This window comes from Corvus kubaryi, unplaced genomic scaffold (genome assembly GCF_017639235.1).
Source record: "Corvus kubaryi isolate FWS band 111438036 unplaced genomic scaffold, C.kubaryi_AGA036_p1.0 37334, whole genome shotgun sequence".
NCBI lineage: Eukaryota > Metazoa > Chordata > Aves > Passeriformes > Corvidae > Corvus > Corvus kubaryi.
The window spans coordinates 19296676-19311185 of record NW_024581108.1 but is presented as its reverse complement, the minus strand read 5'-3'; the positions used below and the strand labels follow the sequence as shown (position 1 = coordinate 19311185).

Genomic DNA, 14510 nt, shown 5'->3' with positions numbered 1-14510 from the left:
TTCATGCATATATAAAGGATCATAATTTTTGCCAATTTTAATCTCTAACACAGGTCTCAGAAGAAGTAACTAGCTACAGCAATTCAACATATTTACCAGGGGTCGTATTTGTAATGGCACTCTTTCTTTTCCCAGCTGTGTTTTAGCAAATTTTTTTCAATAATAAACATGCTGTTAATGTGATTAAACCCTTGAAGCTATTTACAAGAGACTTCATGTATGTTTATATGTGAATGTCTTCCATTCTTCTGCTTGTTTGCTGTTGGTAAGGACATAATACAGAACTAGTATGGTTATCACATTGAAACTCAGCAATAGGATCATCCAGGCAAATGTCTAGAACAATGTTATTTCAAAACGATCTATAAGAATTGTTCAATAAAGAAAATGTTCTTATATGTATAATTCAGCTTTATCTTTATTGATTTGTTCATATTTTTAATAGGTTTTAGAATTGTCAGCGTTCTAGTAAAATATCCTATAATCTGGTTTATTGTTAGGGTAATAGAGTTACAAACTTGGACAAAATTTTAATCTATCCTGCAAGGCAGTTGTTTTTTTTTTTTCTTATAGGCATGCTTTTTAAAGTCAATTCCTTGAGGAAGAAAGGGCTCAAAGCATAAGCTGCGAGGAACAATATGAGAAGAGGAATTGTTCTTTCCAAAAGAGGGAACCTGACTGCCACTCATTTTTAGAAGATGGGCATTTTTTAACACGGAGAAATCTTCATGGTCATATTTTTATATCAGCATTTCATAAGAGCTGCCATGGTATAGACAAAAACAAACAATACTATTAGAACTGCCTTTGGACACATGGCAAGCACAAGTGCTACTTGGTGTGAGAGGTCTGTTCATCTCCAGACACTGATCTGAGGCCGTGGTGTGACAGGTTGGGTGTGCACTGCTGTAATTGTCCCCCGTGGAAGGGAGGTCCCCGTCTCAGAGAGCCTTTGGTGGCAAAGTTTGCCATTGGTGCTACCACAGAGCGTGGATGACTCAGCTCTCCCACCCTGGGGATCTCAGCAGCTGGGGTGAGGGTGTAATATTAGATTTCTTTGATTTATGCCTAGGAAATCCCCAGTGATCCAGAACTAGGGCAGTGCTAAGCCATGTATTTCACCCTCGTGAGACACACAGTGCGCTGCTCTTGCAGCTCTCATCCCAAATCTGAATCACCATTTTATTTCTCACGGTCACATTTACAGCTTCAATCTTTATTCCTGGCATATCTAAAATTCCTGTTGGATCCAGTGTCAAGTGCATAAGGACCACAGAAAAGCATTCTCCTGTGCAATGGGAATTTGTGATTCAGTGACAGAGCACTGTTTCAATTTTGTGGGAAACTCCTCATTATTTTTTAAGGTCATATTAGCATTTTTTATTTATTGGAAGTCTTCTGCTCCTGTCACTGCATATGCTTTTTTTGTTTGTATTTTCCTGCCTCCCTAGTGATAAGTGGGTTCCTTCCCCTCCCCAGCCTTGGCCACCAAAACAGTATTTTCAGACTTTTGCCTCTATGATACACAGTTATAGGCTGGCTGTCAGAGCAGTGTGCATGAGGTGATGTAGCTACAGATATAAGTAAAATCAAGGGAAAGCTTGTCATATGCATTGCAGTAAAATAAGTGTAAACAGCATTAGTGTTCTGAAAATCTCAGGGCTTAAATGATACGCTGGGAAATGAGATATGATCAGCTGTGATTACTTCATAAGGGAACTGAGGAATGTCTTGGATCTTTGATTACAAATTTTTTTTGCTAATAATTTGTATCTTCTGCTGTTATGATTTTAAAATTCTGGGAAATCTGAAAGGAATTATATTTACATATGGTTTCCAAAAAAACTCTTGAGTCTTTTCCAAAATGAAAAAATTGAACAACATAAAGTGTGAAAGCTCTTTTTGCAGCATTACGGTTAATATTGAGATGTTGTATTAAAATACTGAGTTATGAGAAGCAATGTTATCAATTTTCCCATTTCCCCAGAAGGGTTTTCAGCAACTTTGAATATTCCATCAACCTGGCATATTAAAGAGTGCAGAACTTACCTGTTAAAATGCACAGAGCATTCATAGTAGCCTCATAGCAGCCTGCTGTTACTGTTGCTTCGCAGAAGAATAAGCAAACATTTAGAGATGATGTTTTCTCTGCCAAGAGGGCACTTCACAGCAGATTTCTACTCTACCTTTTGGAAGTGATCTGAAGGAAAATCAAATCTGTATCATATTGAAAGGGGGTTTGGCCATACACGATACGATTTTTTAGAAAGCTGTTCTGCACTGTACCATATTTGTATCTTTTTGGAGTCTTGGTTTTGATGGAAAATTACCAGAATTTGTGCTGAGACTTGCTTAGTATCTGAGCAATGTTTCTTATAACTCAATATAATATGTTTCAGCAAAGTACCAAATTCTCAGTACTTCAAAGCCAATAAAGATGAGCGATCCATTTCCAAATTCCTTTTATTCATACAGCAGATTGATTTACATAAACTAACAAAACAATATTACACTTAAAGTTGATCTGTAACAGTAATAAAAATGTTGCTGCATCCCAAAGCTGCAGAAACGTCACTTCCAATCTACAGTGATTACTTACTAAGGATAAATGGTGCCTATGGGATTTTTGGCAAACCCAGCATCTTTCTCCCATAATGCTAGGCTGTCTTAAATCCTGCATCAGAAATCCGCCCATATTCAGCAAGAAAGTGTGAATGTTTGCTTAACTTTAAGCCTCTAGGAACACTTAAAGTGGGGCTAAATATTAATGTGTTTGAGAGCTTTTCTGAATACAGATGCTTTTTTATCCACATTTAAACCTCAGGCAGGGCAAGATGAAGTTTTACTTCTGGCGTTTGAAAGCAAAAGGACCTGACTGACTGGACTGCAGTTATACTGCTCACCCCAGTAATGAGGATTTGCCATTGCTGGGCTTTTTTCCCCTTTCTGGTGCCAGGGAGGAATGCCACACGGGAATGACACCTGTGTTACACAAATACAGCACAGGGCACCTTGCTTTAAGACACTTAACTTTCCTATTGAAATCCTCCCTGTTCCTTTGTTTAGCTGTTCTGTTCATGACACTGCCAAAACATGTTTATTCCACACGCTGTGAATCACCTTTGCAAACAGACAGAGATCAGCATTTGAATCTAACATTCAGCATTTCAGCTTCAGAATGGGATTTTCAAAGCTTTGAGTACAATTCATATATGCCCTTACTATTAGGGTTGGTTAAGGCAGTTCCGAGGTCTTATTCTAAATGTCAAATAGTTACACAAAAAATAACAGGAATTAGATCAAATTTCCTTCTACTTACCCTTGGGTTTTCTTTTGAAGCACAAAACTTTGAATACTCTGTTAGCACATGAGTTAGACTGTTGGAGTAGAATTCTAAGCAGTGAAATTTGAAAATACAAGAAATAGTGCTGAAGTACTGTAGAAATCATGAGCATTCCTTTTCAAATCAATGCCACAAGTTCCTGGTTGTCAATGCTAAGATTCCAATGTACACTAACACATCGATTACATTTTCTTTTAGAAATCGGTGAATTGTGTGAATGTTGCAGTATTGCAAAAGGATTCAGCCAGAAAGAGCAGAAAAAAAAAGTATTTTAACTCTGCTATTTAGAAATAGAAGGGATTATTAATTTTGCAAAGGAAAACTAGAGGGTACATGCTATAACAATAACCCTTATTTTCATGAAATTGATAGCATATAGTTTATATTTTCCCTCAAAAAAAAAAAAAAAAAAAAAGGGTTTTTTCATCAGCACTGCAGCTACTCCAGTAAGGATGCAATTCAAATTCTGTCTAAATATAAAGGAGCTGTACAATATGGGAAACCTTTATTCTATTACTATTCAGAGCCATGCATGGAAGAACATAGAAGGTTCAAAGGTTTCATTGTAATAGCTACTAAAATGCTTGAATTAAAGAAAATAAAGGCAAAACCAAGGACCTCCATGAATAACCTGGATACAAAGCCCATCTGTGCTTAGTTACTGGAGAAGTAAATAGAGAGGGTTTAGGTTTGCAAGGCTGTGATCCCAGTAACGTGACCAAGACCACTGGCAGTAATAACCAGGGATTGTACACATCAAAATGTCATTGTTTTGTAACCCATCAGAGAACACTGAGGCAAATACATCGGTGTTGGTTTTGAGCTCTCCCATATATCCTGTCTTGCCTTCTGTGTGTTATCATCTTCTTTTCCCCCACAGAATTTTCCCACCAGCTCCAAACATCAGCTTTTAACTGTGAAAAATGCCAGCCGCAAAAATACAAAGTAAACAATTGCTGGAAAAGCTTCATCCAAATCTCTCCCTTTACAGGGCTTTCTTTATCTTCCTCACAAGGACCTTCACTTGAAAAGGCTTTTTCGTTCTCATCTTCCAGACTGGGTATCAGATGTTTTGCTGCCTTTGTGTTTGCATGCTATTTAAGTTGCTATTACTGACTTCTGTTTGTTTAGGGGTTGAGCAAAATCATGATCCATACAAATATTGGTGCCACTCTGTCATTGTTAGTGCCACTCTCACCTGCTGCCTTGCAGTATTTTGGGTGAGATTGTTGGTGTTCAGCACTCCACCTGCATGCTTTGATCTCTGTGTCACTCTGGTGTCCATCATCAGGGTCTAATTTGTTGGTAAGTGCATCCCTTGTTGGTAAGGGAGGCTTTGATTCTGGATCGTGGGCTGATTTGCACTTTATGAGGAGCCCAGAAAAGTAGTCTGTGCAGAATGTGTAGAATGCTCCCACATGAACTTAGTGCCACTTCATGCTCTGCTCTTCAGGACACACTTTATGCCAGTGCTCATAAACATGGGCTTTTTGTTCTTACCATAGTTCTTATAACAACTGTGTGGTGGCTTTTTCTGGCCCTTTCCTTTTTCCAGTCTGATCTCATTGTTTTGAAGCCTCCTATGAGCCCTGCACCATGTAGGGGATTTGGGCTAGAAAACACGTAGTTGATAGCATTATCTTTTTGTACCACCAAGAATATGTTATTATTGTAACTATTTCAAGTCCTACGAAACTTTGCAGCATCTCTTCTCACTGGCTAAATAATTTCTATTAGGAAAAGGAAAATGTAAGTCTTTTCAGCTGCTTCCTCTTGAGGGGTGTAAGATATCCGCAAATTTTGCTAACACGTTCCAGAACAGCCAGCTGTTACTATCCACCTGCAGCCATAATATTGATTGAAAAGAATATAGAACCTAAACATGGATAGCTTCTGTAATTATGCAGAACGAGTTTAATACATGATGCTACTTCAAATGTCATCTGGCAGTGGCTGCAATGTGCCATGGAATGTATTAGGAAATAATTTAGCTGGTTGAGAAAGTCTGAGAGAAGGACTGTGCACTGTTTTCTTGTATTACTGATTCCTGAAAATATTCATGGATATGGAGAAAGGCAGCGACAAGACCAACAGGGCTCAGGCACCTGTCAGTTATCAAATAAAAAGCTGCTCACACATTCCTGCAGCTCTGCAATTTCCCAACAATGGAAGTAGAAGTGGCTCTTTTGCCAAAGCCTGCATATATATTAAAAAAAAAGGAAATAATAAAAGTACCGTGTTTCCCCCCAAGCTGATTAAATAAAGATACCTTTGTTATTTTTGCAAATATTTTGACCTTTTGCTACAAAGAATAGAAAAAAAAATGGCAAGAAGGTTTCAGCTTCAAACCTGTTTTAAATAACTCTGTAGCCTGGTTATATGCCCTGTCAGGACTAGTGCTATTTTCTTTTTGATGAATCAACACAATCCAATACATGTCTTGTGACACATTTGCAATTCTATTGGAGATTTTGGCCCAAGGGAGCAAGGAATGGGAGTCAGTCTAATTACACAACTGCTGGCTTTCCAAATGCACATTTCTGAGTTTTCACTTGAATCTTTCAGATTATTGATGTTCAGATGAAAAGTTAAAATAGAAAGCTGGCTTATGATGGCAAGAGAACAATATTGTTATTCTGTTCAATAAAAAAATTGCTGCTTTTCCAAAAAAAATTGGAGTGGGACAACTTGGAGTGACTCTTGACCTCACAATTTTCAAGTCCAATGGGTCACGCAGAGAAGCCAAGTTAGTGGTCAGTCCACAGCATGGCATTAAATAGGGAGTAGCAATTCCTCTGTAAATCCTTTTGAAAGCTTTCTGCTGGAATATGGTCTTCTGCACAGTTTTCCCCTGCTGTAGAACTTAGTGAGGTAAAAGTGAAATTCCAAATGGGCTTCCAAATGGGGAAGGAACACTTGCACAGGTCTTACACCTCCTGTGGGTCTATGCCTAAGCATATTGGTTTGAGGGCAAAGAAAGGACTGCCAGAAAGGACAGATAACCAGGCAAATGCCTAAACTAGTAATTATTTTTAAAAGTATTTCTTGCCATTGACACACAGCTAAACCCCATTACCTGAAAAACACTCATACAGCTTAAGGGTGCTGGGTTAGCAACAAACCCAAGAATATCTCCAACACACAGACAAATACCACAATAAAGGCTAAACTAATTTAATAGTTAGCACAGCATTATTTCACAGGTCTTGCTGTATTAAAATCCCTTGGGTCTCATTTTAACGTTGCTCTTTGCAACATCCCAGACTTCAGCGTTCCTCTCTTTCACGTAACTAAGTGAAGATCTCCACCAAGGGAAAAACCCCAATAATTCATAATTTGTAAGGCATTTGCTGCATCACTTTCCTAAAATTTTGTTGTGTTGTAAAGACTCGACAGTTTCGAGTTAACGAGACACAGGTACAGCTGATGAGCGAGGCTGGTGGAGCTCTCCATGGTCCCAGCATCCTCCTCTCGCTGAAAGTGAGTATTTATGTTCCCCTCCTGAGCATCAGCAGGTTTTGAAAGCTCCTTAGCTGAAGAGAAAAAGGCTAAATGCTATCAATATTAAAAACTTTTCCATTTGAAAGGACAAGTCTTCCTACAAAGGGAAAAGAAAAGCATGGGTTATTTTAAAATGTTAGCAGTAATGAATGATTTAAATTTGAAAAGGTCAGAAAAATGCAGTTTGTAAGTTCTCATTGGGGATTTTTTACAGACCTGACTGTTTTATTACTTGTTTTCTTCAGCATTGATAACAGTTGCAGGTGACACTTTTTTCTTTCCGTTTTGAGGTCCCTCCAGTGTAATTTGTTTTTGTACAGCTTTGTATAAGGTGCTCTGTCAGAAAAGATCCTAAAGACCTCCTCACTCAAATACCAAAATGCAGCACTTTTTTTGGTGAGCAGGCAGCAATCCCATGTTGCCACTTTCTCACATTCATAAATGGTGTCTCAAAATCTCACTAGTCATGGGATTGGTTAATTTTTCTTTCTTTGTGCTCTTTTTTTTTTTTTTCTTTTGCTCCTTCTGAAGTAGATCTGCCCTTTAAAGGGATGAAAACTTACATCTTTACTTCTTTTAAAGAAATAAGGAAGGAAGGGAAGGATAACAAAGATTCTTGCCAAGGCAAGAACTCAACTTACAAAATGTGCAGGTTTCAGGAATTCACAAAACACAGTAATATCTAAAGAATCTACAGAAGTGGAAATCGAGATATCGAGCAGTGTAAGCAAGGCAGAGCCCCATGATATCCACCACCTTCGGATCTTTAATGTTCATTCAGAGCACAAAAGCTCAGACGTAATTTCAACAGAAAGGTCTTAGTAGTAATACTTACTGCCCAACTCTTATTTTGGCTGGTTAAATGAAGAAATTGTCCATGACTAACTGAAAACAGGTGGTCCCCAGGTACTTTGATAGCTCATAATGAAGTTTGTATCATACTAGTAACATTCCACATTGTCCGCTGAATTGAAATTATTATGCTATTAATATTAAATAGCTTATATAATTATAAATATTTAATATATGTATGTTACATCAATATTAAGAAGGCCTGACACTTCCTACTGTGAACCCTATTTTCAGTTAGTTAAAACTTCTCATACTTGTAATCATTTAACACAAAATTTTCCGTGCCAGGTGTCTGCCTCAGGCAGAATTTTGTGGTGTTCTATGGTGTGTTTGTTTTTTTTTTTTTTTTTTTTTTTTTTCTTTTAATGTCAGCCAGAGCTACAAAGTTATTTTTGTGAGAAGCCAGCAAGGGAAAACTGTGCAAAATAAACCTGGGAGACTTTTTGAAGGGACCTTGTGTGTCCTTATCCTGGGGGAAGGCACTTAACCTTTGTCAAAGGTGTGACTTTCTTTTGGAAACCTGCCTCAGCTGGAAAATCTGCTGGGAGCTGGATGAACCCTGTGCTCCCACCAGCCTGTTGGAATATGATGCTCAATACAACCATCCACATTCAGTGCCTTCAGCTCCAAACCAAAACCACCCTGCTGTGTGCTTACCCCCCAGGTAGCTAGCAGCTCCTTCCAGCTCCAGTCAGGTAAAATGCTGGCAATAAGAAAAAATATGTGACATATTTCAGCCATCTTTCCCCCTTGTGTTTATGCTTCATCTTTATCTTGCTCATGATCATGAGCATCCCTTAATACCCATTTGTGCTTTTAACTCCTGAAATATGTCTGCAAAGGACTATAGGGAAAAGTAGACATAATCAGTAAATTTTAAGGCTAAAGGAAGGACCAAGCTTTACCTTAATTTTCTGTCCTAATGGTTTTATTAGCAAGATACCTTCAAATTCAAACTTACTGCACATGCTATGGAGAGAGGACCTCCTCCTTCTTCTCTCAGTGGGCAGAACTTTCCTGCCTTGTCTCATGCTCTCCAACATCTGTCTCAGATCTGGCAGCCCAAGCACAGAGCCTGAGACTGCAGCAGTTTTCTTCCCTCATGCTGTGAAGCCACAACACATCCTGGTGCATCCCCAAGAGCGTGGTTTGACTTGGTGCTGTCCTGAGAGGCTTTTCTGCACTGTGCCTCTTCCACCTAGCCAGGAGTTGCAGATCAGTTTGTCAGAATAATGCAATAGATTTAAGATTTTATCCTAAATCTGAAGCACAGAATTATAATTTCTGGTACAGCATCAGTTTGCATATTGCATCCTTTTGTGGTATTCATAGACTCCCAAATACCCAAGTATTTTTATTGTAAAAATTTCCTCCATTTTTCTCTGTATTGATGCTCTGGAGAGCAGAGCAATTTCTAGGGAATTTTAAGTACATTTAATCTTGTTTTATTTTCTTAACGTGATATTTCCTAAATTCTTGAATACTTATTTTTAAGTATCTCAATTATATTGCTTATAAGATGACACTCTTGTACATCTCTATAATTCATATAATCATTCAGAATAGTAATAATTTTATTGCAAAAATGTGTTTTAATGTGCACAATTTGTATCTAGTCCTTTTTCACTTTACACTGCACAACTGGTGTCTTAAAAGATATCAGTATGGAGAGAAATCAGACTAAAAACTAGATTTGTTCAGCAAAACTTTCATTGCTGTATCACAACCCTTTATGATAGCATTCAGTTCAAAGCTGTTTGCATACCTTATTGAGCAAGCTGCATATTTTTCCAGCATGTGTATCCAGTGTGTACCCTGTAGTCATTACATTTTTGCACACTTCACTGGCTGAGCTGCATGGACTATTTTAACTATCACCAGGAATACTTGACGGAGTTCAGCTGCTCATTTGAGTGCTTTGGTTTGTGTACTTTATTACTTCAGTGGTGTGTGTTGATAAAGTTCTGTTCTGTGCTGTTAAATTTTTGGTTCTGCCAATCTAACTCTGTGCCATGCTGGGAGAATTGCACGCATTGCTAACTGCTCACTCCATGGCGAACAGGAGTGCTCGAAATGCTATAATCTGCAGTGTTTTGTTAAATGAGCTGCATTATTTTTGTTTTTATATACATTGCTTACCCAGTTGTGTACATTTGCCCAACTCATTATACAAAATAAGCTTGATTGGAATAAGAACATTCTCTACCAGCTGTCTGCTCTGAGTCAGTATGTAACAAAATTAGCAACTTTCCCTTTCCAACAGTGACATGATTGCATCCAAAGTTTAAGGCAATTGGTTTGGAGATCTTGTTTGTTTCATTCACTCCATGCAAACATCAAGATTAACAAACCAATTTGTTGCAACTTAATTTGTTTTCAAAAATCTGAACGGAGTTAAGTAACAGAGGAAAATCTGAGCATTCTAATAGAGGGAAATGCTTCCATGCAGAGCATAAAGCATGTAGAGACCTAAATACCATTCTTTAATTTGAACCCATCCATTGTAAACAGAAGAAGATGGAAAATAACATCTCCCAAGATGGATATTTCATCAGATAAGCAATATCCTAAATACTTAAAATTACAAACATAACATTCTGTAAATTAAGTGCATTCTTTCATCAAGAGTTATAAAAATAAGTTCAGCTCATGACCCTCAGAAAATCTCAAAGTACATGGAAACTCTTGTGCAGGGATAAGTAGTTTCCTCACTACCTTTGGTGCAAAATTGAATTACCATCTTCAAGAATGTGATTTTCTCAACTTACTAGTTTTTCATGTCAGTTCTAGTCAAACCTACAGGTTATTTTTAGATTTTGCTTTGACTGATTTGCATAATTTGCACACATAGAAGTGTGTGCTCCCATTCACAAAATCTTCAACACTACATTGCCTCAAAAAAATTTGCTTAGTTTTTCTTGAGTACAGAGGGCTTTGCAGTCTACCTGGATTCCTAGCTGCCCCATATGAAAGGATAAATGTGCCTGGTTCCTGTTTGTGTCCCACTGCTGATTCCTTTCACTTTAATCTTATCACTCCCTGTTGCTTGAGCAGACTGCCTGGAAGGTCCAGATTTGTTTTTGCAAAGTTTTACATATGAAAGCTTAATTGATCTTATTGTTTTGGTCAAAAATTGTTTGATTTTAAACAGTGGTCATTCAGTTCTTAGGCTTCTCATGGACCATTATGAAGGGTGCCAACATAACAATAGTTTATTCTTTAAATAAAGTATGAATATAATTTTAATGATCTGTCTTCACTTCTACCTTTAAAAAACAAGTGTAAAGAGAGACTTAGAAATTGGATGTATCACTATATTGTGGACTGTTTTATAAAAACTAATTTAGTCTTCATATTTTGGGGTTTTTTTGAGTACATCAGTGTTGGGTATCAAAAGAGTGCAACAAGTGGGGGATACTGCACTTACCATCTGAAAAGTCAATGTACTCCATGACATGAGATAGATCCAATTTAGGCTTTCTTAACAGAAACAGAATAAGTAATTTTGTATGAAATGACTTGGAGCTGAAAGATGGTAAAGAAAAAGGTTTTGTCTCTGTTTTCTCTTGTCTTCCCCCTGTATTAATTTGCTTTTAGTATCAAACCATTACCCTTAAAGAGCTAAATTTTACTCTTCCCTTGACCTGTTAAATATCACCTACAGTTTTCCCAAAGTTTTAGTGTAAACTAAGATCAGATGTAGAATATTTTCGTCTTACCTATTGTATTCAAACAACTGATGGCTATGTGCAATTTCTGTGTAGGTATCCTGTACACTTTTTGAAAAGGAAAATTCTTCCTTTTGCCTGGGGAAAGGAAGAGAATATTCTTAACTTTGGGAAAAAAAATCAGAAAACATTTTTTTTCCCTGCTGCTATGAGAAGGCTAGGAAGGGTGGGGGATCAAGTGCACCCTTGTTCAGTTTGCAGTTGACACCAACTTGGATGGGAATGTTGATCTGCTGGAAGGCAGGAAGGCTCTGCATAAGCATGTGGACAGGACGGGTTGATGAGCCAAGGCCAATTGTATGAGATTCAACAAGGCTGAGTGCCAGGTCCAGCCTTTGGGCCACAACCCCTGCAGTGCTCCAGGCTGGGGCAGAGTGGCTGGAAAGCTGCCTGGGGAAAAAGGCCCTGGGAGTGCTGGTGGACAGTGGCTGAACACGAGCCAGCTGTGCCCAGGTGGCCAGGAAGGCCAGTAGCACCTGGATTGTATCAGGAATAGTGTGGCAGCAGGACCAGGGCAGTGACTGTCCCCCTGTGTTGGGCACTGGTGAGGCCACTGGTGAGGCACTGGTGAGTGCTGTGTCCAGTTCTGGGCCCCTCATGACAAGACAGACATCGAGGGGCTGGAGTGAGTCCAGAGAAGGGAAATGGAGCTGAAGCAGAGTCTGGAGCAGAGTCTGGAGCATAAGCCTGATGAAGAGCAGCCGAGGGAGCTGGGGAGGGCTCAGCCTAGACAAAAGGAAGCTCAGGGGGACCTTAAAACTACCTGAAAGGTTGGAGCCAGGTGGGGGTCAGTCTCTTCTCCCAGATAACAAGCAATAGGACAAGAGGACATCACCTTAGGTTGTATCAGAGATTTAGATTGCACATTAGGAAAAAATTCTTCACTGAAAGGGTTGTTAAGGATTGGAACTGGCTGGCCAGGGAAGGGGTTGGCTTCCCCAGAGGAATGTAGATGTGGTACTTAGGGACATGGTTTAGTGGTGCGCTTGGCAGTGCTGGATTAATGGTTGGACTTGATCTTGGAAGTCTTTTCCAACCTAAACAATTGTATGTTTCTATCCTATGATTCTATGAAGCAGTTAGAGGGTTTTCACAAGGAATGATACCCCATCTCCCAGCTTTCCTCCCACTTCTGTAATGTTAACTGCAGCACACTGGACTTGCTCTGCTTATTTTTTCATCTGGCTAGGATTCCTACTGAAAAATCAGCATACTAAATTAAAAAACATATATTTCATATGTATCAGTGCAATGTAAAACAACATGGACATTTTAAATACTTGGAACAGACAGGATATCCATTATCTGAAGTCTATGGAGAGTAACAGTAATTCATAAGGTACACATCTATTTCATATATTATCTGTGCATATTTTTATGCATCTGGTATAGGCAACGCATGTAGAAACTCTTTCAGAATTTATACCTGATCTCTTTTCTTTTCCTTTTTTCCCCCTTCAGAGAGTGATTTTCAATGTTGTCAACTTCAGTAAAACCAAAAGCCTCTATAGAGATGGGATGGCTCCAATGGTGAAATCCACAAGCCGACCAAAATGGTGAGTTATTCCCTCAAAGACTTAATGAGGTAAACATGTTTTACTCGGCACTTGTACCAAAGACCCCATGGCTCAGGAGCACTTTTACCTGAGAGTATGAGAACCTTGATGCAGCAGTGTTGTGAGGACAGGTTCTCTTTGGAGGAGATGGACAATGTGAATTCTGGAGGCCCCTTGTAGTGCCTTGTTTCAAGTGGCTTGACTGAAGTGATGTCCATTCCAGAAATCTGAGCAGTCAGGGCTTGGCGCAAATTGTTTTTCAGCAACTTCCAGCTTTTAGGACAGTCCTTGTCCCAGTTTTGGCCTGCATTAATCTCCCCCAAAACCCCTGCAGATATTATGGGAGATGGACTGGGATTGGTTTGGTTTTGAAAAGCTGCTTTGAATTGTTCTCCCTGTTTTGGGGTGGCTGGACTGGTGGAGGAATGTGAGCTCTGCCGTGTGAGTTGACCTCACATGAATGAGCAGTGCCTGGTCTAAGACAGAGGGAGGCCAAAAAATCTCATCACCAGCTACACGAAATGTACAAAATGGGAAGTCATGTGCATATTAAACATGTGAATACCCATATAGATTGTACATTTTCTCAAAGCAAATGTAATGAAACATCTACTGTGAATAATAATATGTAAATCTAGTGAGTCTGAATGCATGCAAGACTCCCAAGAATTATATGATTTGCCTTTGCCAGGAGACTTGTTTGAATATGGATAGTGAGGTTAGGCCAGAAGCGTACAGTAAGCTATTCCTGTCAGCCTTCACAGCTGCTGCTTTTTATTGGTTAATTAATAATACATTTGATCAAGATGGACATTATCTGAGCTTTATAAATATATCTTTCTTAAATGCTTCAACTGTCACAAATATTCCACTCACAGGATGGAAATGGTGGTCATAAGGTTGTTGTTATTGTGTGGCTTCCTCTTCATACGACCAGCAGAATGGATATGTGGCTTTTTATCTAGATGTTAAGGTCATATGGATGAAAGAGCGGTCTCACGGTACAGTTAGTGGATTGAGTCAATTCCAGCTCAATAGGAACATGTAATAACATTGAAAATTAATTAAAAAAATCCATTGCATTTAGTGTTTTTGTAGCTAAAGTCATGTTAATTGTGTTTACTATTTAATTTCGGAAAAATCTTCTGGGGCATTTCAGGGCCACATTTATCAAGCATATTTTAATCATCTTTCAAAACCTTTTCCTTCTCTCACTGGGGTCTGGTATTTGCAGCTAAGTGTATTGTGTTTTAAGTTTATCTATAAATCAGATATTGCTTTCACACAAATTTTATGCCTTACTTTGGTTTCAAATTAAAGTGTAAATCTTACAAAACAATGCAAAATGGACTTATTTTTTTGGAACGTATAGGCTCCTTCACTATTTTTAAAACAGATTTCTCTTCCATTTCCCCAGAGGTCTATTTATTTTTGTGTTTTATATTTTTAGAGGATGTATTTTGCTCCCATGAAAGCGAGGAATGAATAACATTGCCTGGAGCCAGGCACAGTGTAGGCAGCAGGTGCTGA

The 14510-nt window shown here is 38.6% G+C and overlaps 1 protein-coding gene across 1 annotated transcript in view; it reads left to right on the top strand.

The window, feature by feature from the left end:
• The window catches only part of AGBL4 (AGBL carboxypeptidase 4), a 585664-nt gene that overhangs the window by 205345 nt on the left and 365809 nt on the right, over positions 1-14510 (top strand). Inside the window, 1 exon segment of the mRNA XM_042030660.1 lies at positions 12886-12980. Coding sequence (XP_041886594.1) covers positions 12886-12980 — 95 coding nt within the window.